Source organism: Anarhichas minor, unplaced genomic scaffold (assembly GCF_050575085.1).
Source record: "Anarhichas minor isolate MPS153535 unplaced genomic scaffold, ASM5057508v1 ptg000123l, whole genome shotgun sequence".
Classification (NCBI taxonomy): domain Eukaryota; kingdom Metazoa; phylum Chordata; class Actinopteri; order Perciformes; family Anarhichadidae; genus Anarhichas; species Anarhichas minor.
In genome coordinates, this window is record NW_027466569.1 from 1,192,501 (window position 1) to 1,214,326 (window position 21,826).

At 31.1% G+C, this 21,826-nt stretch overlaps 1 protein-coding gene across 1 annotated transcript in view; it reads left to right on the forward strand.

Annotated features, from left to right (window-relative positions):
* The window catches only part of LOC142940975 (nuclear receptor ROR-alpha A-like), a 49,310-nt gene that overhangs the window by 8,452 nt on the left and 19,032 nt on the right, over window positions 1-21,826 (forward strand). The window contains exons 2-5 of the mRNA XM_076083194.1: window positions 76-161; window positions 850-991; window positions 1,617-1,867; window positions 1,953-2,154. Of these exons, the coding sequence (XP_075939309.1) occupies window positions 76-161; window positions 850-991; window positions 1,617-1,867; window positions 1,953-2,154 (681 nt within the window). The remainder of the gene's footprint in view (window positions 1-75; window positions 162-849; window positions 992-1,616; window positions 1,868-1,952; window positions 2,155-21,826) is intronic.

Genomic DNA, 21,826 nt, shown 5'->3' on the forward strand with positions numbered 1-21,826 from the left:
GTCTCCGTCTTTGTGACGGATGTCTGTGGACGTGAGCGTGACGTCCTGACGCTCTCTCTCTCTGTGTGTCTGCAGCTCAGATTGAAATCATTCCCTGTAAGATCTGTGGAGATAAGTCATCAGGAATCCACTACGGGGTGATCACCTGCGAGGGCTGTAAGGTAAGGATCCTCGTCCCTCTCTGTACTCGGGCCTCTGACATGTCATTCAGTGTGATGCTGTCCTTTCTAATGCTGCTGATATTACTTCACATTGTTGGTGACGCGATGAGTTCATTCCAGCTGACTTGGACAGAAACATGTCGTCTGAATCAGGATCTACTGAGATGAACGACAACATGAGTAGTTTGTCAGCTTCTTTTTAAAGTTTGAACAATCAGAGGCTACCAGACGTCTTTCCACCGTCACGTCACAGTAACGGTGCATCAGATGGTGACGTGGAGTCTCATTAAACAGGATCAGAGGGAAACATTTGACGCTGGGTTTTGGACCATCAGTCACAACCGTTTGGCACAGAAAAGCTTCTCCCGGTTACAACGCTTCCCCAGACAAGTGTGTGTGTGCAGCCACAGCAGCTGCTGCTTGCAGCCAGAGGCTCATTCCACAGCCAACGAGCAGCTGATGGAGATTTATCTGTGTACAAACACGAGAGAGAGAGAGAGAGAGAGAGAGAGAGAGAGAGAGAGAGAGAGAGAGAGGATCTTATTCACGGAGACGGTAGAAAAGTGAAGTCACATAACATCCGTCAAAAAAGCTGTAATATCTTTTTAACAGTGACCACGTGTCCCTGACTGACTGAACTCTGTATCTAAAAATAACAGCTGTTAAATATAACTCCCTCGTCTCTCAGGGCTTCTTCAGGCGGAGTCAGCAGAGTAACGCCGCCTACTCGTGTCCTCGGCAGAAAAACTGTGTGATCGACCGAACCAGCCGCAACCGCTGCCAACACTGCCGTCTGCAGAAATGTCTGACTGTGGGCATGTCCCGAGACGGTGAGACACACACACACACACACACACCTGCAGAAACATCTGGCGGTCAGTATTTTGCAAGACGGCAGAGCAGAAGAGTCTGGCTCTCTGCAACATGTTGTCTGTGGTCCTGTTCAGTTTTAATACAGTAACGTGCTCGATGAAGACTTGATATCTGTGTCACTTCTTTCTGTTTGATGGACACATTGTGAGACAATGTTCTGCTGATCACAGACATGCTAAAGGCCTCACCACGTCTCCTCCACAGGAACAAGACACACAGACTTGATATTTGTTTAGACTCTCTTTGTAGTCATTGTGTGTCCCTTTGTAGTTTGTGTGTGTCTCTCTGTGGTCACTTTGCACCTCTTTGTCCCTTTTTGGTAATTTTTTGGAGTAACTTTCTGGTCTGTACGTGTCTCTTTGAGTGACATTGGTGCCTGTTCAGTAATCCATCCGTGTGTGTGTGTGTGTGACCAGATATCAGATATAAATCAGCATTCACCTGTAGACTCTGAGTCCTATGGGTGACCTTGTTACCATCGCTCTTCACTCTCTGCTCGACTAAGCTTGGTGTTATCACCGCTGAACACATCCCTCCTGACTTAATGTGTTCTTGTTCCCCTCTCTTCTACTTCAATCACAGCTGTAAAGTTTGGTCGCATGTCCAAGAAGCAGCGAGATAGTTTGCATGCTGAGGTGCAGAAGCACCGCCTCCAGCAGCAGCAGCAGCAGCAGCAGCAGGGTCCCGTCCTCCTGTCCCACCCCAGCCTCGGCACCCCGTCCCCGGGCGAGGCCGAGCCGCTGTCCCCTCACTTCGGCCTCACGGAGCTGCCGATCGAGCTGGGAGGCTACATGGAACAAAACTCTCCTGAAGGAGGATCAGTATCGTCCAAGGTCTGTGTTTTTGACTTTTCAGAGGGGCAAAATGCTGATCACCAAATGTTTCTATGATCTATAAGACCTTCTCTTCCACAAACAGGCAGACTCTGGAGGAGGAGGAGAGAGAGGAGAAGGCCGTGGATTCTACCTGGACATCCAGTCGTCCCCGGATCAGTCTGGACTCGATGTTAACGGCATCAAACCGGAGCCTCTGTGCGACTACGGATCCAATGGCAACTTCTTCCCATATTGCTCCTTCAGCGACGGAGACACGTCACCCATATTGTCCATGGCTGAACTCGGTAAGACGGAGGAAACAGAAGATGAACCATTGTGGTGTAACGGACTGTCAATCCGTGATCCGTACTGACCCCCTCACGGTTCTCACCACAGATTAATGACCCAGTCTAACGTTAACCATCAGTGTAAATAAAGTTTAACGTTAACCATCAGAGTGTAAATAAAGTTTAACGTTAACCATCAGTGTAAATAAAGTTTAACGTTAACCATCAGAGTGTAAATACAGTTTAACGTTAACCATCAGAGTGTAAATAAAGTTTAACGTTAACCATCAGAGTGTAAATACAGTTTAACGTTAACCATCAGAGTGTAAATACAGTTTAACGTTAACCATCAGAGTGTAAATAAAGTTTTAACGTTAACATCACAGTGTAAATAAAGTTTAACGTCACAGTGTTAATAAAGTTTAACGTTAACCATCAGAGTGTAAGTAAAGTTTAACGTTAACCATCAGAGTGTTAATAAAGTTTAACGTTAACCATCAGAGTGTTAATAAAGTTTAACGTTAACCATCAGTGTAAATAAAGTTTAACGTTAACCATCAGAGTGTAAATAAAGTTTAACGTTAATCATCAGTGTAAATAAAGTTTAACGTTAACCATCAGAGTGTAAATACAGTTTAACGTTAACCATCAGAGTGTAAATAAAGTTTAACGTTAACCATCAGAGTGTAAATAAAGTTTAACGTTAACCATCAGAGTGTAAATACAGTTTAACGTTAACCATCAGAGTGTAAATAAAGTTTTAACGTTACCCATCAGAGTGTAAATACAGTTTAACGTTAACCATCAGAGTGTAAATAAAGTTTAACGTTAACCATCGGTGTGTAAATACAGTTTAACTTTAACCATCAGAGTGTAAATTAAGTTTAACGTTAACCATCAGTGTAAATAAAGTTTAATGTAAACCATCAGAGTGTAAATACAGTTTAACGTTAACCATCAATGTAAATAAAGTTTAACGTTAACCATCAGTGTTAATAAAGTTTAATGTTAACCATCAGAGTGTAAATACAGTTTATCGTTAACCATCACAGTGTAAATAAAGTTTAACGTTAACCATCAGAGTGTAAATACAGTTTAACGTTAACCATCAGAGTGTAAATGAAGTTTAACGTTAACCATCAGAGTGTAAATACAGTTTAACGTTAACCATCAGAGTGTAAATAAAGTTTAACGTTAACCATCAGAGTGTAAATAAAGTTTTAACGTTAACCATCAGAGTGTAAATAAAGTTTAACGTTAACCATCAGAGTGTAAATAAAGTTTAACGTTAACCATCAGTGTAAATAAAGTTTAATGTTAACCATCAGAGTGTAAATACAGTTTAACGTTAACCATCAATGTAAATAAAGTTTAACGTTAACCATCAGAGTGTAAATAAAGTTTAACGTTAACCATCGGTGTGTAAATACAGTTTAACTTTAACCATCAGAGTGTAAATAAAGTTTAACGTTAACCATTACAGTGTTAATAAAGTTTAACGTTAACCATCAGAGTGTAAATAAAGTTTAACGTTAACCATCAGAGTGAAAATAAAGTTTAACGTTAACCATCAGTGTAAATAAAGTTTAATGTTAACCATCAGAGTGTAAATACAGTTTAACGTTAACCATCAATGTAAATAAAGTTTAACGTTAACCATCAGAGTGTAAATAAAGTTTAACGTTAACCATCGGTGTGTAAATACAGTTTAACTTTAACCATCAGAGTGTAAATAAAGTTTAACGTTAACCATTACAGTGTTAATAAAGTTTAACGTTAACCATCAGAGTGTAAATAAAGTTTAACGTTAACCATCAGAGTGAAAATAAAGTTTAACGTTAACCATCAGTGTAAATAAAGTTTAATGTTAACCATCAGAGTGTAAATACAGTTTAACGTTAACCATCAATGTAAATAAAGTTTAACGTTAACCATCAGAGTGTAAATAAAGTTTAACGTTAACCATTACAGTGTTAATAAAGTTTAACGTTAACCATCAGTGTAAATAAAGTTTAATGTTAACCATCAGTGTAAATAAAGTTTAATGTTAACCATCAGAGTGTAAATACAGTTTAACGTTAACCATCAGTGTAAATAAAGTTTAATGTTAACCATCAGAGTGTAAATACAGTTTAACGTTAACCATCAATGTAAATAAAGTTTAACGTTAACCATCAGTGTTAATAAAGTTTAACGTTAACCATCAGAGTGTAAATACAGTTTAACGTTAACCATCAGAGTGTAAATAAAGTTTAACGTTAACCATCAGAGTGTAAATACAGTTTAACGTTAACCATCAGAATTTAAATAACGTTTTAACGTTACCCATCAGAGTGTAAATACAGTTTAACGTTAACCATTACAGTGTTAATAAAGTTTAACGTTAACCATCAGAGTGTAAATAAAGTTTAACGTTAACCATCAGAGTGTTAATAAACTTTAACGTTAACCATCAGAGTGTTAATAAAGTTTAACGTTAACCATCAGTGTAAATAAAGTTTAACGTTAACCATCAGAGTGTAAATAAAGTTTAACGTTAACCATCACAGTGTAAATACAGTTTAACGTTAACCATCACAGTGTAAATAAAGTTTAACGTTAACCATCAGAGTGTAAATACAGTTTATCGTTAACCATTACAGTGTAAATACAGTTTAACGTTAACCATCACAGTGTAAATAAAGTTTAACGTTAACCATCAGAGTGTAAATACAGTTTAACGTTAACCATTACAGTGTTAATAAAGTTTAACGTTAACCATCGGTGTGTAAATACAGTTTAACGTTAACCATCAGAGTGTAAATAAAGTTTAACGTTAACCATTACAGTGTTAATAAAGTTTAACGTTAACCATCAGAGTGTAAATAAAGTTTAACGTTAACCATCAGAGTGTTAATAAACTTTAACGTTAACCATCAGAGTGTTAATAAAGTTTAACATTAACCATCAGTGTAAATAAAGTATAACGTTAACCATCAGAGTGTAAATAAAGTTTAACGTTAACCATCAGAGTGTAAATAAAGTTTAACGTTAACCATCAGAGTGTAAATAAAGTTTAACGTTAACCATCACAGTGTAAATAAAGTTTAACGTTAACCATCAGAGTGTAAATAAAGTTTAACGTTAATCATCAGTGTAAATAAAGTTTAACGTTAACCATCAGAGTGTAAATACAGTTTAACGTTAACCATCAGAGTGTAAATAAAGTTTTAACGTTACCTATCAGAGTGTAAATACAGTTTAACGTTAACCATCAGAGTGTAAATAAAGTTTAACGTTAACCATCGGTGTGTAAATACAGTTTAACTTTAACCATCAGAGTGTAAATTAAGTTTAACGTTAACCATCAGAGTGTAAATAAAGTTTAACGTTAACCATCAGTGTAAATAAAGTTTAATGTTAACCATCAGAGTGTAAATACAGTTTAACGTTAACCATCAATGTAAATAAAGTTTAACGTTAACCATCAGTGTTAATAAAGTTTAATGTTAACCATCAGAGTGTAAATACAGTTTATCGTTAACCATCACAGTGTAAATAAAGTTTAACGTTAACCATCAGAGTGTAAATACAGTTTAACGTTAACCATCAGAGTGTAAATGAAGTTTAACGTTAACCATCAGAGTGTAAATACAGTTTAACGTTAACCATCAGAGTGTAAATAAAGTTGAACGTTAACCATCGGTGTGTAAATACAGTTTAACGTTAACCATCAGAGTGTAAATAAAGTTTAACGTTAACCATTACAGTGTTAATAAAGTTTAACGTTAACCATCAGAGTGTAAATACAGTTTAACGTTAACCATCAGAGTGTAAATAAAGTTTAACGTTAACCATCAGAGTGTAAATACAGTTTAACGTTAACCATCAGAGTGTAAATAAAGTTTTAACGTTACCCATCAGAGTGTAAATACAGTTTAACGTTAACCATCAGAGTGTAAATAAAGTTTAACGTTAACCATCGGTGTGTAAATACAGTTTAACTTTAACCATCAGAGTGTAAATAAAGTTTAACGTTAACCATTACAGTGTTAATAAAGTTTAACGTTAACCATCAGAGTGTAAATAAAGTTTAACGTTAACCATCAGAGTGTAAATAAAGTTTAACGTTAACCATCAGTGTAAATAAAGTTTAATGTTAACCATCAGAGTGTAAATACAGTTTAACGTTAACCATCAATGTAAATAAAGTTTAACGTTAACCATCGGTGTGTAAATACAGTTTAACTTTAACCATCAGAGTGTAAATAAAGTTTAACGTTAACCATTACAGTGTTAATAAAGTTTAACGTTAACCATCAGAGTGTAAATAAAGTTTAACGTTAACCATCAGAGTGAAAATAAAGTTTAACGTTAACCATCAGTGTAAATAAAGTTTAATGTTAACCATCAGAGTGTAAATACAGTTTAACGTTAACCATCAATGTAAATAAAGTTTAACGTTAACCATCAGAGTGTAAATAAAGTTTAACGTTAACCATTACAGTGTTAATAAAGTTTAACGTTAACCATCAGTGTTAATAAAGTTTAACGTTAACCATCAGAGTGTAAATACAGTTTAACGTTAACCATCAGATTGTAAATGAAGTTTAACGTTAACCATCGGTGTGTAAATACAGTTTAACTTTAACCATCAGAGTGTAAATAAAGTTTAACGTTAACCATTACAGTGTTAATAAAGTTTAACGTTAACCATCAGAGTGTAAATAAAGTTTAACGTTAACCATCAGAGTGTAAATAAAGTTTAACGTTAACCATCAGTGTAAATAAAGTTTAATGTTAACCATCAGAGTGTAAATACAGTTTAACGTTAACCATCAATGTAAATAAAGTTTAACGTTAACCATCGGTGTGTAAATACAGTTTAACTTTAACCATCAGAGTGTAAATAAAGTTTAACGTTAACCATTACAGTGTTAATAAAGTTTAACGTTAACCATCAGAGTGTAAATAAAGTTTAACGTTAACCATCAGAGTGTAAATACAGTTTAACGTTAACCATCAATGTAAATAAAGTTTAACGTTAACCATCAGAGTGTAAATAAAGTTTAACGTTAACCATTACAGTGTTAATAAAGTTTAACGTTAACCATCAGTGTAAATAAAGTTTAATGTTAACCATCAGTGTAAATAAAGTTTAATGTTAACCATCAGAGTGTAAATACAGTTTAACGTTAACCATCAGTGTAAATAAAGTTTAATGTTAACCATCAGAGTGTAAATACAGTTTAACGTTAACCATCAATGTAAATAAAGTTTAACGTTAACCATCAGTGTTAATAAAGTTTAACGTTAACCATCAGAGTGTAAATACAGTTTAACGTTAACCATCAGAGTGTAAATAAAGTTTAACGTTAACCATCAGAGTATAAATACAGTTTAACGTTAACCATCAGAATGTAAATAACGTTACCCATCAGAGTGTAAATACAGTTTAACGTTAACCATTACAGTGTTAATAAAGTTTAACGTTAACCATCAGAGTGTAAATAAAGTTTAACGTTAACCATCAGAGTGTTAATAAACTTTAACGTTAACCATCAGAGTGTTAATAAAGGTTAACATTAACCATCAGTGTAAATAAAGTATAACGTTAACCATCAGAGTGTAAATAAAGTTTAACGTTAACCATCAGTGTAAATAAAGTTTAACGTTAACCATCAGAGTGTAAATAAAGTTTAACGTTAACCATCAGAGTGTAAATAAAGTTTAACGTTAACCATCACAGTGTAAATAAAGTTTAACGTTAACCATCACAGTGTAAATACAGTTTAACGTTAACCATCACAGTGTAAATAAAGTTTAACGTTAACCATCAGAGTGTAAATACAGTTTAACGTTAATCATCAGTGTAAATAAAGTTTAACGTTAACCATCAGATTGTAAATGAAGTTTAACGTTAACCATCGGTGTGTAAATACAGTTTAACTTTAACCATCAGAGTGTAAATAAAGTTTAACGTTAACCATTACAGTGTTAATAAAGTTTAACGTTAACCATCAGAGTGTAAATAAAGTTTAACGTTAACCATCAGAGTGTAAATAAAGTTTAACGTTAACCATCAGTGTAAATAAAGTTTAATGTTAACCATCAGAGTGTAAATACAGTTTAACGTTAACCATCAATGTAAATAAAGTTTAACGTTAACCATCGGTGTGTAAATACAGTTTAACTTTAACCATCAGAGTGTAAATAAAGTTTAACGTTAACCATTACAGTGTTAATAAAGTTTAACGTTAACCATCAGAGTGTAAATAAAGTTTAACGTTAACCATCAGAGTGTAAATACAGTTTAACGTTAACCATCAATGTAAATAAAGTTTAACGTTAACCATCAGAGTGTAAATAAAGTTTAACGTTAACCATTACAGTGTTAATAAAGTTTAACGTTAACCATCAGTGTAAATAAAGTTTAATGTTAACCATCAGTGTAAATAAAGTTTAATGTTAACCATCAGAGTGTAAATACAGTTTAACGTTAACCATCAGTGTAAATAAAGTTTAATGTTAACCATCAGAGTGTAAATACAGTTTAACGTTAACCATCAATGTAAATAAAGTTTAACGTTAACCATCAGTGTTAATAAAGTTTAACGTTAACCATCAGAGTGTAAATACAGTTTAACGTTAACCATCAGAGTGTAAATAAAGTTTAACGTTAACCATCAGAGTATAAATACAGTTTAACGTTAACCATCAGAATGTAAATAACGTTACCCATCAGAGTGTAAATACAGTTTAACGTTAACCATTACAGTGTTAATAAAGTTTAACGTTAACCATCAGAGTGTAAATAAAGTTTAACGTTAACCATCAGAGTGTTAATAAACTTTAACGTTAACCATCAGAGTGTTAATAAAGGTTAACATTAACCATCAGTGTAAATAAAGTATAACGTTAACCATCAGAGTGTAAATAAAGTTTAATGTTAACCATCAGTGTAAATAAAGTTTAACGTTAACCATCAGAGTGTAAATAAAGTTTAACGTTAACCATCAGAGTGTAAATAAAGTTTAACGTTAACCATCACAGTGTAAATAAAGTTTAACGTTAACCATCACAGTGTAAATACAGTTTAACGTTAACCATCACAGTGTAAATAAAGTTTAACGTTAACCATCAGAGTGTAAATACAGTTTAACGTTAATCATCAGTGTAAATAAAGTTTAACGTTAACCATCAGAGTGTAAATACAGTTTAACGTTAACCATCAGAGTGTAAATAAAGTTTAACGTTAACCATCAGAGTGTAAATAAAGTTTTAACGTTACCCATCAGAGTGTAAATACAGTTTAACGTTAACCATCAGAGTGTAAATAAAGTTTAACGTTAACCATCGGTGTGTAAATACAGTTTAACTTTAACCATCAGAGTGTAAATTAAGTTTAACGTTAACCATCAGAGTGTAAATAAAGTTTAACGTTAACCATCAGTGTAAATAAAGTTTGATGTTAACCATCAGAGTGTAAATACAGTTTAACGTTAACCATCAATGTAAATAAAGTTTAACGTTAACCATCAGTGTTAATAAAGTTTAATGTTAACCATCAGAGTGTAAATACAGTTTATCGTTAACCATCACAGTGTAAATAAAGTTTAACGTTAACCATCAGAGTGTAAATACAGTTTAACGTTAACCATCAGAGTGTTAATAAAGTTTAACGTTAACCATCAGAGTGTAAATACAGTTTAACGTTAACCATCAGAGTGTAAATAAAGTTTTACGTTAACCATCAGAGTGTAAATACAGTTTAACGTTAACCATCAGAGTGTAAATAAAGTTTTAACGTTACCCATCAGAGTGTAAATACAGTTTAACGTTAACCATCAGAGTGTAAATAAAGTTTAACGTTAACAATCGGTGTGTAAATACAGTTTAACTTTAACCATCAGAGTGTAAATAAAGTTTAACGTTAACCATTACAGTGTTAATAAAGTTTAACGTTAACCATCAGAGTGTAAATAAAGTTTAACGTTAACCATCAGAGTGTAAATAAAGTTTAACGTTAACCATCAGTGTAAATAAAGTTTAATGTTAACCATCAGAGTGTAAATACAGTTTAACGTTAACCATCAATGTAAATAAAGTTTAACGTTAACCATCAGAGTGTAAATAAAGTTTAACGTTAACCATCGGTGTGTAAATACAGTTTAACTTTAACCATCAGAGTGTAAATAAAGTTTAACGTTAACCATTACAGTGTTAATAAAGTTTAACGTTAACCATCAGAGTGTAAATAAAGTTTAACGTTAACCATCAGAGTGAAAATAAAGTTTAACGTTAACCATCAGTGTAAATAAAGTTTAATGTTAACCATCAGAGTGTAAATACAGTTTAACGTTAACCATCAATGTAAATAAAGTTTAACGTTAACCATCAGAGTGTAAATAAAGTTTAACGTTAACCATCAGAGTGTAAATAAAGTTTAACGTTAACCATCGGTGTGTAAATACAGTTTAACTTTAACCATCAGAGTGTAAATAAAGTTTAACGTTAACCATTACAGTGTTAATAAAGTTTAACGTTAACCATCAGAGTGTAAATAAAGTTTAACGTTAACCATCAGAGTGTAAATAAAGTTTAACGTTAACCATCAGTGTAAATAAAGTTTAATGTTAACCATCAGAGTGTAAATACAGTTTAACGTTAACCATCAATGTAAATAAAGTTTAACGTTAACCATCGGTGTGTAAATACAGTTTAACTTTAACCATCAGAGTGTAAATAAAGTTTAACGTTAACCATTACAGTGTTAATAAAGTTTAACGTTAACCATCAGAGTGTAAATAAAGTTTAACGTTAACCATCAGAGTGAAAATAAAGTTTAACGTTAACCATCAGTGTAAATAAAGTTTAATGTTAACCATCAGAGTGTAAATATAGTTTAACGTTAACCATCAATGTAAATAAAGTTTAACGTTAACCATCAGAGTGTAAATAAAGTTTAACGTTAACCATTACAGTGTTAATAAAGTTTAACGTTAACCATCAGTGTAAATAAAGTTTAATGTTAACCATCAGTGTAAATAAAGTTTAATGTTAACCATCAGAGTGTAAATACAGTTTAACGTTAACCATCAGTGTAAATAAAGTTTAATGTTAACCATCAGAGTGTAAATACAGTTTAACGTTAACCATCAATGTAAATAAAGTTTAACGTTAACCATCAGTGTTAATAAAGTTTAACGTTAACCATCAGAGTGTAAATACAGTTTAACGTTAACCATCAGAGTGTAAATAAAGTTTAACGTTAACCATCAGAGTATAAATACAGTTTAACGTTAACCATCAGAATGTAAATAACGTTACCCATCAGTGTAAATACAGTTTAACGTTAACCATTACAGTGTTAATAAAGTTTAACGTTAACCATCAGAGTGTAAATAAAGTTTAATGTTAACCATCAGAGTGTAAATACAGTTTATCGTTAACCATCACAGTGTAAATAAAGTTTAACGTTAACCATCAGAGTGTAAATACAGTTTAACGTTAACCATCAGAGTGTAAATAAAGTTTAACGTTAACCATCAGAGTATAAATACAGTTTAACGTTAACCATCAGAATGTAAATAACGTTACCCATCAGTGTAAATACAGTTTAACGTTAACCATTACAGTGTTAATAAAGTTTAACGTTAACCATCAGAGTGTAAATAAAGTTTAATGTTAACCATCAGAGTGTAAATACAGTTTATCGTTAACCATCACAGTGTAAATAAAGTTTAACGTTAACCATCAGAGTGTAAATACAGTTTAACGTTAACCATCAGAGTGTAAATGAAGTTTAACGTTAACCATCAGAGTGTAAATACAGTTTAACGTTAACCATCAGAGTGTAAATAAAGTTGAACGTTAACCATCGGTGTGTAAATACAGATTAACGTTAACCATCAGAGTGTAAATAAAGTTTAACGTTAACCATTACAGTGTTAATAAAGTTTAACGTCAACCATCAGAGTGTTAATAAAGTTTAACGTTAACCATCAGAGTGTAAATACAGTTTAACGTTAACCATCAGAGTGTAAATGAAGTTTAACGTTAACCATCAGAGTGTAAATACAGTTTAACGTTAACCATCAGAGTGTAAATAAAGTTTTAACGTTACCCATCAGAGTGTAAATACAGTTTAACGTTAACCATCAGAGTGTAAATAAAGTTTAACGTTAACCATCAGAGTGAAAATAAAGTTTAACGTTAACCATCAGTGTAAATAAAGTTTAATGTTAACCATCAGAGTGTAAATATAGTTTAACGTTAACCATCAATGTAAATAAAGTTTAACGTTAACCATCAGAGTGTAAATAAAGTTTAACGTTAACCATTACAGTGTTAATAAAGTTTAACGTTAACCATCAGAGTGTAAATACAGTTTAACGTTAACCATCAGAGTGTAAATAAAGTTTAACGTTAACCATCAGAGTATAAATACAGTTTAACGTTAACCATCAGAATGTAAATAACGTTACCCATCAGTGTAAATACAGTTTAACGTTAACCATTACAGTGTTAATAAAGTTTAACGTTAACCATCAGAGTGTTAATAAAGTTGAACGTTAACCATCGGTGTGTAAATACAGATTAACGTTAACCATCAGAGTGTAAATAAAGTTTAACGTTAACCATTACAGTGTTAATAAAGTTTAACGTCAATCATCAGAGTGTTAATAAAGTTTAACGTTAACCATCAGAGTGTAAATACAGTTTAACGTTAACCATCAGAGTGTAAATGAAGTTTAACGTTAACCATCAGAGTGTAAATACAGTTTAACGTTAACCATCAGAGTGTAAATAAAGTTTTAACGTTACCCATCAGAGTGTAAATACAGTTTAACGTTAACCATCAGAGTGTAAATAAAGTTTAACGTTAACCATCAGAGTGAAAATAAAGTTTAACGTTAACCATCAGTGTAAATAAAGTTTAATGTTAACCATCAGAGTGTAAATATAGTTTAACGTTAACCATCAATGTAAATAAAGTTTAACGTTAACCATCAGAGTGTAAATAAAGTTTAACGTTAACCATTACAGTGTTAATAAAGTTTAACGTTAACCATCAGAGTGTAAATACAGTTTAACGTTAACCATCAGAGTGTAAATAAAGTTTAACGTTAACCATCAGAGTATAAATACAGTTTAACGTTAACCATCAGAATGTAAATAACGTTACCCATCAGTGTAAATACAGTTTAACGTTAACCATTACAGTGTTAATAAAGTTTAACGTTAACCATCAGAGTGTAAATAAAGTTTAACGTTAACCATCAGAGTGTTAATAAACTTTAACGTTAACCATCAGAGTGTTAATAAAGGTTAACATTAACCATCAGTGTAAATAAAGTATAACGTTAACCATCAGAGTGTAAATAAAGTTTAACGTTAACCATCAGTGTAAATAAAGTTTAACGTTAACCATCAGAGTGTAAATAAAGTTTAACGTTAACCATCAGAGTGTAAATAAAGTTTAACGTTAACCATCACAGTGTAAATAAAGTTTAACGTTAACCATCACAGTGTAAATACAGTTTAACGTTAACCATCACAGTATAAATAAAGTTTAACGTTAACCATCATAGTGTAAATACAGTTTAACGTTAATCATCAGTGTAAATAAAGTTTAACGTTAACCATCAGAGTGTAAATACAGTTTAACGTTAACCATCAGAGTGTAAATAAAGTTTAACGTTAACCATCAGAGTGTAAATAATGTTTTAACGTTACCCATCAGAGTGTAAATACAGTTTAACGTTAACCATCAGAGTGTAAATAAAGTTTAACGTTAACCATCGGTGTGTAAATACAGTTTAACTTTAACCATCAGAGTGTAAATTAAGTTTAACGTTAACCATCAGAGTGTAAATAAAGTTTAACGTTAACCATCAGTGTAAATAAAGTTTAATGTTAACCATCAGAGTGTAAATACAGTTTAACGTTAACCATCAATGTAAATAAAGTTTAACGTTAACCATCAGTGTTAATAAAGTTTAATGTTAACCATCAGAGTGTAAATACAGTTTATCGTTAACCATCACAGTGTAAATAAAGTTTAACGTTAACCATCAGAGTGTAAATACAGTTTAACGTTAACCATCAGAGTGTAAATGAAGTTTAACGTTAACCATCAGAGTGTAAATACAGTTTAACGTTAACCATCAGAGTGTAAATAAAGTTGAACGTTAACCATCGGTGTGTAAATACAGATTAACGTTAACCATCAGAGTGTAAATAAAGTTTAACGTTAACCATTACAGTGTTAATAAAGTTTAACGTCAACCATCAGAGTGTTAATAAAGTTTAACGTTAACCATCAGAGTGTAAATACAGTTTAACGTTAACCATCAGAGTGTAAATGAAGTTTAACGTTAACCATCAGAGTGTAAATACAGTTTAACGTTAACCATCAGAGTGTAAATAAAGTTTTAACGTTACCCATCAGAGTGTAAATACAGTTTAACGTTAACCATCAGAGTGTAAATAAAGTTTAACGTTAACCATCGGTGTGTAAATACAGTTTAACTTTAACCATCAGAGTGTAAATAAAGTTTAACGTTAACCATTACAGTGTTAATAAAGTTTAACGTTAACCATCAGAGTGTAAATAAAGTTTAACGTTAACCATCAGAGTGTAAATAAAGTTTAATGTTAACCATCAGTGTAAATAAAGTTTAATGTTAACCATCAGAGTGTAAATACAGTTTAACGTTAACCATCAATGTAAATAAAGTTTAACGTTAACCATCAGAGTGTAAATAAAGTTTAACGTTAACCATCGGTGTGTAAATACAGTTTAACTTTAACCATCAGAGTGTAAATAAAGTTTAACGTTAACCATTACAGTGTTAATAAAGTTTAACGTTAACCATCAGAGTGTAAATAAAGTTTAACGTTAACCATCAGAGTGTAAATAAAGTTTAACGTTAACCATCAGTGTAAATAAAGTTTAATGTTAACCATCAGAGTGTAAATACAGTTTAACGTTAACCATCAATGTAAATAAAGTTTAACGTTAACCATCGGTGTGTAAATACAGTTTAACTTTAACCATCAGAGTGTAAATGAAGTTTAACGTTAACCATTACAGTGTTAATAAAGTTTAACGTTAACCATCAGAGTGTAAATAAAGTTTAACGTTAACCATCAGAGTGTAAATACAGTTTAACGTTAACCATCAATGTAAATAAAGTTTAACGTTAACCATCAGAGTGTAAATAAAGTTTAACGTTAACCATTACAGTGTTAATAAAGTTTAACGTTAACCATCAGTGTAAATAAAGTTTAATGTTAACCATCAGTGTAAATAAAGTTTAATGTTAACCATCAGAGTGTAAATACAGTTTAACGTTAACCATCAGTGTAAATAAAGTTTAATGTTAACCATCAGAGTGTAAATACAGTTTAACGTTAACCATCAATGTAAATAAAGTTTAACGTTAACCATCAGTGTTAATAAAGTTTAACGTTAACCATCAGAGTGTAAATACAGTTTAACGTTAACCATCAGAGTGTAAATAAAGTTTAACGTTAACCATCAGAGTATAAATACAGTTTAACGTTAACCATCAGAATGTAAATAACGTTACCCATCAGAGTGTAAATACAGTTTAACGTTAACCATTACAGTGTTAATAAAGTTTAACGTTAACCATCAGAGTGTAAATAAAGTTTAACGTTAACCATCAGAGTGTTAATAAACTTTAACGTTAACCATCAGAGTGTTAATAAAGGTTAACATTAACCATCAGTGTAAATAAAGTATAACGTTAACCATCAGAGTGTAAATAAAGTTTAACGTTAACCATCAGTGTAAATAAAGTTTAACGTTAACCATCAGAGTGTAAATAAAGTTTAACGTTAACCATCAGAGTGTAAATAAAGTTTAACGTTAACCATCACAGTGTAAATAAAGTTTAACGTTAACCATCACAGTGTAAATACAGTTTAACGTTAACCATCACAGTGTAAATAAAGTTTAACGTTAACCATCAGAGTGTAAATACAGTTTAACGTTAATCATCAGTGTAAATAAAGTTTAACGTTAACCATCAGAGTGTAAATACAGTTTAACGTTAACCATCAGAGTGTAAATAAAGTTTAACGTTAACCATCAGAGTGTAAATAAAGTTTTAACGTTACCCATCAGAGTGTAAATACAGTTTAACGTTAACCATCAGAGTGTAAATAAAGTTTAACGTTAACCATCGGTGTGTAAATACAGTTTAACTTTAACCATCAGAGTGTAAATTAAGTTTAACGTTAACCATCAGAGTGTAAATAAAGTTTAACGTTAACCATCAGTGTAAATAAAGTTTGATGTTAACCATCAGAGTGTAAATACAGTTTAACGTTAACCATCAATGTAAATAAAGTTTAACGTTAACCATCAGTGTTAATAAAGTTTAATGTTAACCATCAGAGTGTAAATACAGTTTATCGTTAACCATCACAGTGTAAATAAAGTTTAACGTTAACCATCAGAGTGTAAATACAGTTTAACGTTAACCATCAGAGTGTAAATGAAGTTTAACGTTAACCATCAGAGTGTAAATACAGTTTAACGTTAACCATCAGAGTGTAAATAAAGTTGAACGTTAACCATCGGTGTGTAAATACAGTTTAACGTTAACCATCAGAGTGTAAATAAAGTTTAACGTTAACCATTACAGTGTTAATAAAGTTTAACGTTAACCATCAGAGTGTTAATAAAGTTTAACGTTAACCATCAGAGTGTAAATACAGTTTAACGTTAACCATCAGAGTGTAAATAAAGTTTTACGTTAACCATCAGAGTGTAAATACAGTTTAACGTTAACCATCAGAGTGTAAATAAAGTTTTAACGTTACCCATCAGAGTGTAAATACAGTTTAACGTTAACCATCGGTGTGTAAATACAGTTTAACTTTAACCATCAGAGTGTAAATAAAGTTTAACGTTAACCATCAGAGTGTAAATAAAGTTTAACGTTAACCATCAGTGTAAATAAAGTTTAATGTTAACCATCAGAGTGTAAATACAGTTTAACGTTAACCATCAATGTAAATAAAGTTTAACGTTAACCATCAGAGTGTAAATAAAGTTTAACGTTAACCATCGGTGTGTAAATACAGTTTAACTTTAACCATCAGAGTGTAAATAAAGTTTAACCTTAACCATTACAGTGTTAATAAAGTTTAACGTTAACCATCAGAGTGAAAATAAAGTTTAACGTTAACCATCAGTGTAAATAAAGTTTAATGTTAACCATCAGAGTGTAAATACAGTTTAACGTTAACCATCAATGTAAATAAAGTTTAACGTTAACCATCAGAGTGTAAATAAAGTTTAACGTTAACCATCAGAGTGTAAATAAAGTTTAACGTTAACCATCGGTGTGTAAATACAGTTTAACTTTAACCATCAGAGTGTAAATAAAGTTTAACGTTAACCATTACAGTGTTAATAAAGTTTAACGTTAACCATCAGAGTGTAAATAAAGTTTAACGTTAACCATCAGAGTGTAAATAAAGTTTAACGTTAACCATCAGTGTAAATAAAGTTTAATGTTAACCATCAGAGTGTAAATACAGTTTAACGTTAACCATCAATGTAAATAAAGTTTAACGTTAACCATCGGTGTGTAAATACAGTTTAACTTTAACCATCAGAGTGTAAATAAAGTTTAACGTTAACCATTACAGTGTTAATAAAGTTTAACGTTAACCATCAGAGTGTAAATAAAGTTTAACGTAAACCATCAGAGTGAAAATAAAGTTTAACGTTAACCATCAGTGTAAATAAAGTTTAATGTTAACCATCAGAGTGTAAATATAGTTTAACGTTAACCATCAATGTAAATAAAGTTTAACGTTAACCATCAGAGTGTAAATAAAGTTTAACGTTAACCATTACAGTGTTAATAAAGTTTAACGTTAACCATCAGTGTAAATAAAGTTTAATGTTAACCATCAGTGTAAATAAAGTTTAATGTTAACCATCAGAGTGTAAATACAGTTTAACGTTAACCATCAGTGTAAATACAGTTTAACGTTAACCATCAGAGTGTAAATAAAGTTTAACGTTAACCATCAGAGTGTAAATAAAGTTTTAACGTTACCCATCAGAGTGTAAATACAGTTTAACGTTAACCATCAGAGTGTAAATAAAGTTTAACGTTAACCATCGGTGTGTAAATACAGTTTAACTTTAACCATCAGAGTGTAAATTAAGTTTAACGTTAACCATCAGAGTGTAAATAAAGTTTAACGTTAACCATCAGTGTAAATAAAGTTTGATGTTAACCATCAGAGTGTAAATACAGTTTAACGTTAACCATCAATGTAAATAAAGTTTAACGTTAACCATCAGTGTTAATAAAGTTTAATGTTAACCATCAGAGTGTAAATACAGTTTATCGTTAACCATCACAGTGTAAATAAAGTTTAACGTTAACCATCAGAGTGTAAATACAGTTTAACGTTAACCATCAGAGTGTAAATGAAGTTTAACGTTAACCATCAGAGTGTAAATACAGTTTAACGTTAACCATCAGAGTGTAAATAAAGTTGAACGTTAACCATCGGTGTGTAAATACAGTTTAACGTTAACCATCAGAGTGTAAATAAAGTTTAACGTTAACCATTACAGTGTTAATAAAGTTTAACGTTAACCATCAGAGTGTTAATAAAGTTTAACGTTAACCATCAGAGTGTAAATACAGTTTAACGTTAACCATCAGAGTGTAAATAAAGTTTTACGTTAACCATCAGAGTGTAAATACAGTTTAACGTTAACCATCAGAGTGTAAATAAAGTTTTAACGTTACCCATCAGAGTGTAAATACAGTTTAACGTTAACCATCGGTGTGTAAATACAGTTTAACTTTAACCATCAGAGTGTAAATAAAGTTTAACGTTAACCATCAGAGTGTAAATAAAGTTTAACGTTAACCATCAGTGTAAATAAAGTTTAATGTTAACCATCAGAGTGTAAATACAGTTTAACGTTAACCATCAATGTAAATAAAGTTTAACGTTAACCATCAGAGTGTAAATAAAGTTTAACGTTAACCATCGGTGTGTAAATACAGTTTAACTTTAACCATCAGAGTGTAAATAAAGTTTAACCTTAACCATTACAGTGTTAATAAAGTTTAACGTTAACCATCAGAGTGAAAATAAAGTTTAACGTTAACCATCAGTGTAAATAAAGTTTAATGTTAACCATCAGAGTGTAAATACAGTTTAACGTTAACCATCAATGTAAATAAAGTTTAACGTTAACCATCAGAGTGTAAATAAAGTTTAACGTTAACCATCAGAGTGTAAATAAAGTTTAACGTTAACCATCGGTGTGTAAATACAGTTTAACTTTAACCATCAGAGTGTAAATAAAGTTTAACGTTAACCATTACAGTGTTAATAAAGTTTAACGTTAACCATCAGAGTGTAAATAAAGTTTAACGTTAACCATCAGAGTGTAAATAAAGTTTAACGTTAACCATCAGTGTAAATAAAGTTTAATGTTAACCATCAGAGTGTAAATACAGTTTAACGTTAACCATCAATGTAAATAAAGTTTAACGTTAACCATCGGTGTGTAAATACAGTTTAACTTTAACCATCAGAGTGTAAATAAAGTTTAACGTTAACCATTACAGTGTTAATAAAGTTTAACGTTAACCATCAGAGTGTAAATAAAGTTTAACGTAAACCATCAGAGTGAAAATAAAGTTTAACGTTAACCATCAGTGTAAATAAAGTTTAATGTTAACCATCAGAGTGTAAATATAGTTTAACGTTAACCATCAATGTAAATAAAGTTTAACGTTAACCATCAGAGTGTAAATAAAGTTTAACGTTAACCATTACAGTGTTAATAAAGTTTAACGTTAACCATCAGTGTAAATAAAGTTTAATGTTAACCATCAGTGTAAATAAAGTTTAATGTTAACCATCAGAGTGTAAATACAGTTTAACGTTAACCATCAGTGTAAATAAAGTTTAATGTTAACCATCAGAGTGTAAATACAGTTTAACGTTAACCATCAATGTAAATAAAGTTTAACGTTAACCATCAGTGTTAATAAAGTTTAACGTTAACCATCAGAGTGTAAATACAGTTTAACGTTAACCATCAGAGTGTAAATAAAGTTTAACGTTAACCATCAGAGTATAAATACAGTTTAACGTTAACCATCAGAATGTAAATAACGTTAACCATCAGTGTAAATAAAGTTTAATGTTAACCATCAGAGTGTAAATACAGTTTAACGTTAACCATCAATGTAAATAAAGTTTAACGTTAACCATCAGAGTGTAAATAAAGTTTAACGTTAAACATCAGAGTGTAAATAAAGTTTAACGTTAACCATCGGTGTGTAAATACAGTTTAACTTTAACCATCAGAGTGTAAATAAAGTTTAACGTTAACCATTACAGTGTTAATAAAGTTTAACGTTAACCATCAGAGTGTAAATAAAGTTTAACGTTAACCATCAGAGTGTAAATAAAGTTTAACGTTAACCATCAGTGTAAATAAAGTTTAATGTTAACCATCAGAGTGTAAATACAGTTTAACGTTAACCATCAATGTAAATAAAGTTTAACGTTAACCATCGGTGTGTAAATACAGTTTAACTTTAACCATCAGTGTAAATAAAGTTTAACGTTAACCATTACAGTGTTAATAAAGTTTAACGTTAACCATCAGAGTGTAAATAAAGTTTAACGTAAACCATCAGAGTGAAAATAAAGTTTAACGTTAACCATCAGTGTAAATAAAGTTTAATGTTAACCATCAGAGTGTAAATATAGTTTAACGTTAACCATCAATGTAAATAAAGTTTAACGTTAACCATCAGAGTGTAAATAAAGTTTAACGTTAACCATTACAGTGTTAATAAAGTTTAACGTTAACCATCAGTGTAAATAAAGTTTAATGTTAACCATCAGTGTAAATAAAGTTTAATGTTAACCATCAGAGTGTAAATACAGTTTAACGTTAACCATCAGTGTAAATAAAGTTTAATGTTAACCATCAGAGTGTAAATACAGTTTAACGTTAACCATCAATGTAAATAAAGTTTAACGTTAACCATCAGTGTTAATAAAGTTTAACGTTAACCATCAGAGTGTAAATACAGTTTAACGTTAACCATCAGAGTGTAAATAAAGTTTAACGTTAACCATCAGAGTATAAATACAGTTTAACGTTAACCATCAGAATGTAAATAACGTTACCCATCAGTGTAAATACAGTTTAACGTTAACCATTACAGTGTTAATAAAGTTTAACGTTAACCATCAGAGTGTAAATAAAGTTTAACGTTAACCATCAGAGTGTTAATAAACTTTAACGTTAACCATCAGAGTGTTAATAAAGGTTAACATTAACCATCAGTGTAAATAAAGTATAACGTTAACCATCAGAGTGTAAATAAAGTTTAACGTTAACCATCAGTGTAAATAAAGTTTAACGTTAACCATCAGAGTGTAAATAAAGTTTAACGTTAACCATCAGAGTGTAAATAAAGTTTAACGTTAACCATCACAGTGTAAATAAAGTTTAACGTTAACCATCACAGTGTAAATACAGTTTAACGTTAACCATCACAGTATAAATAAAGTTTAACGTTAACCATCAGAGTGTAAATACAGTTTAACGTTAATCATCAGTGTAAATAAAGTTTAACGTTAACCATCAGAGTGTAAATACAGT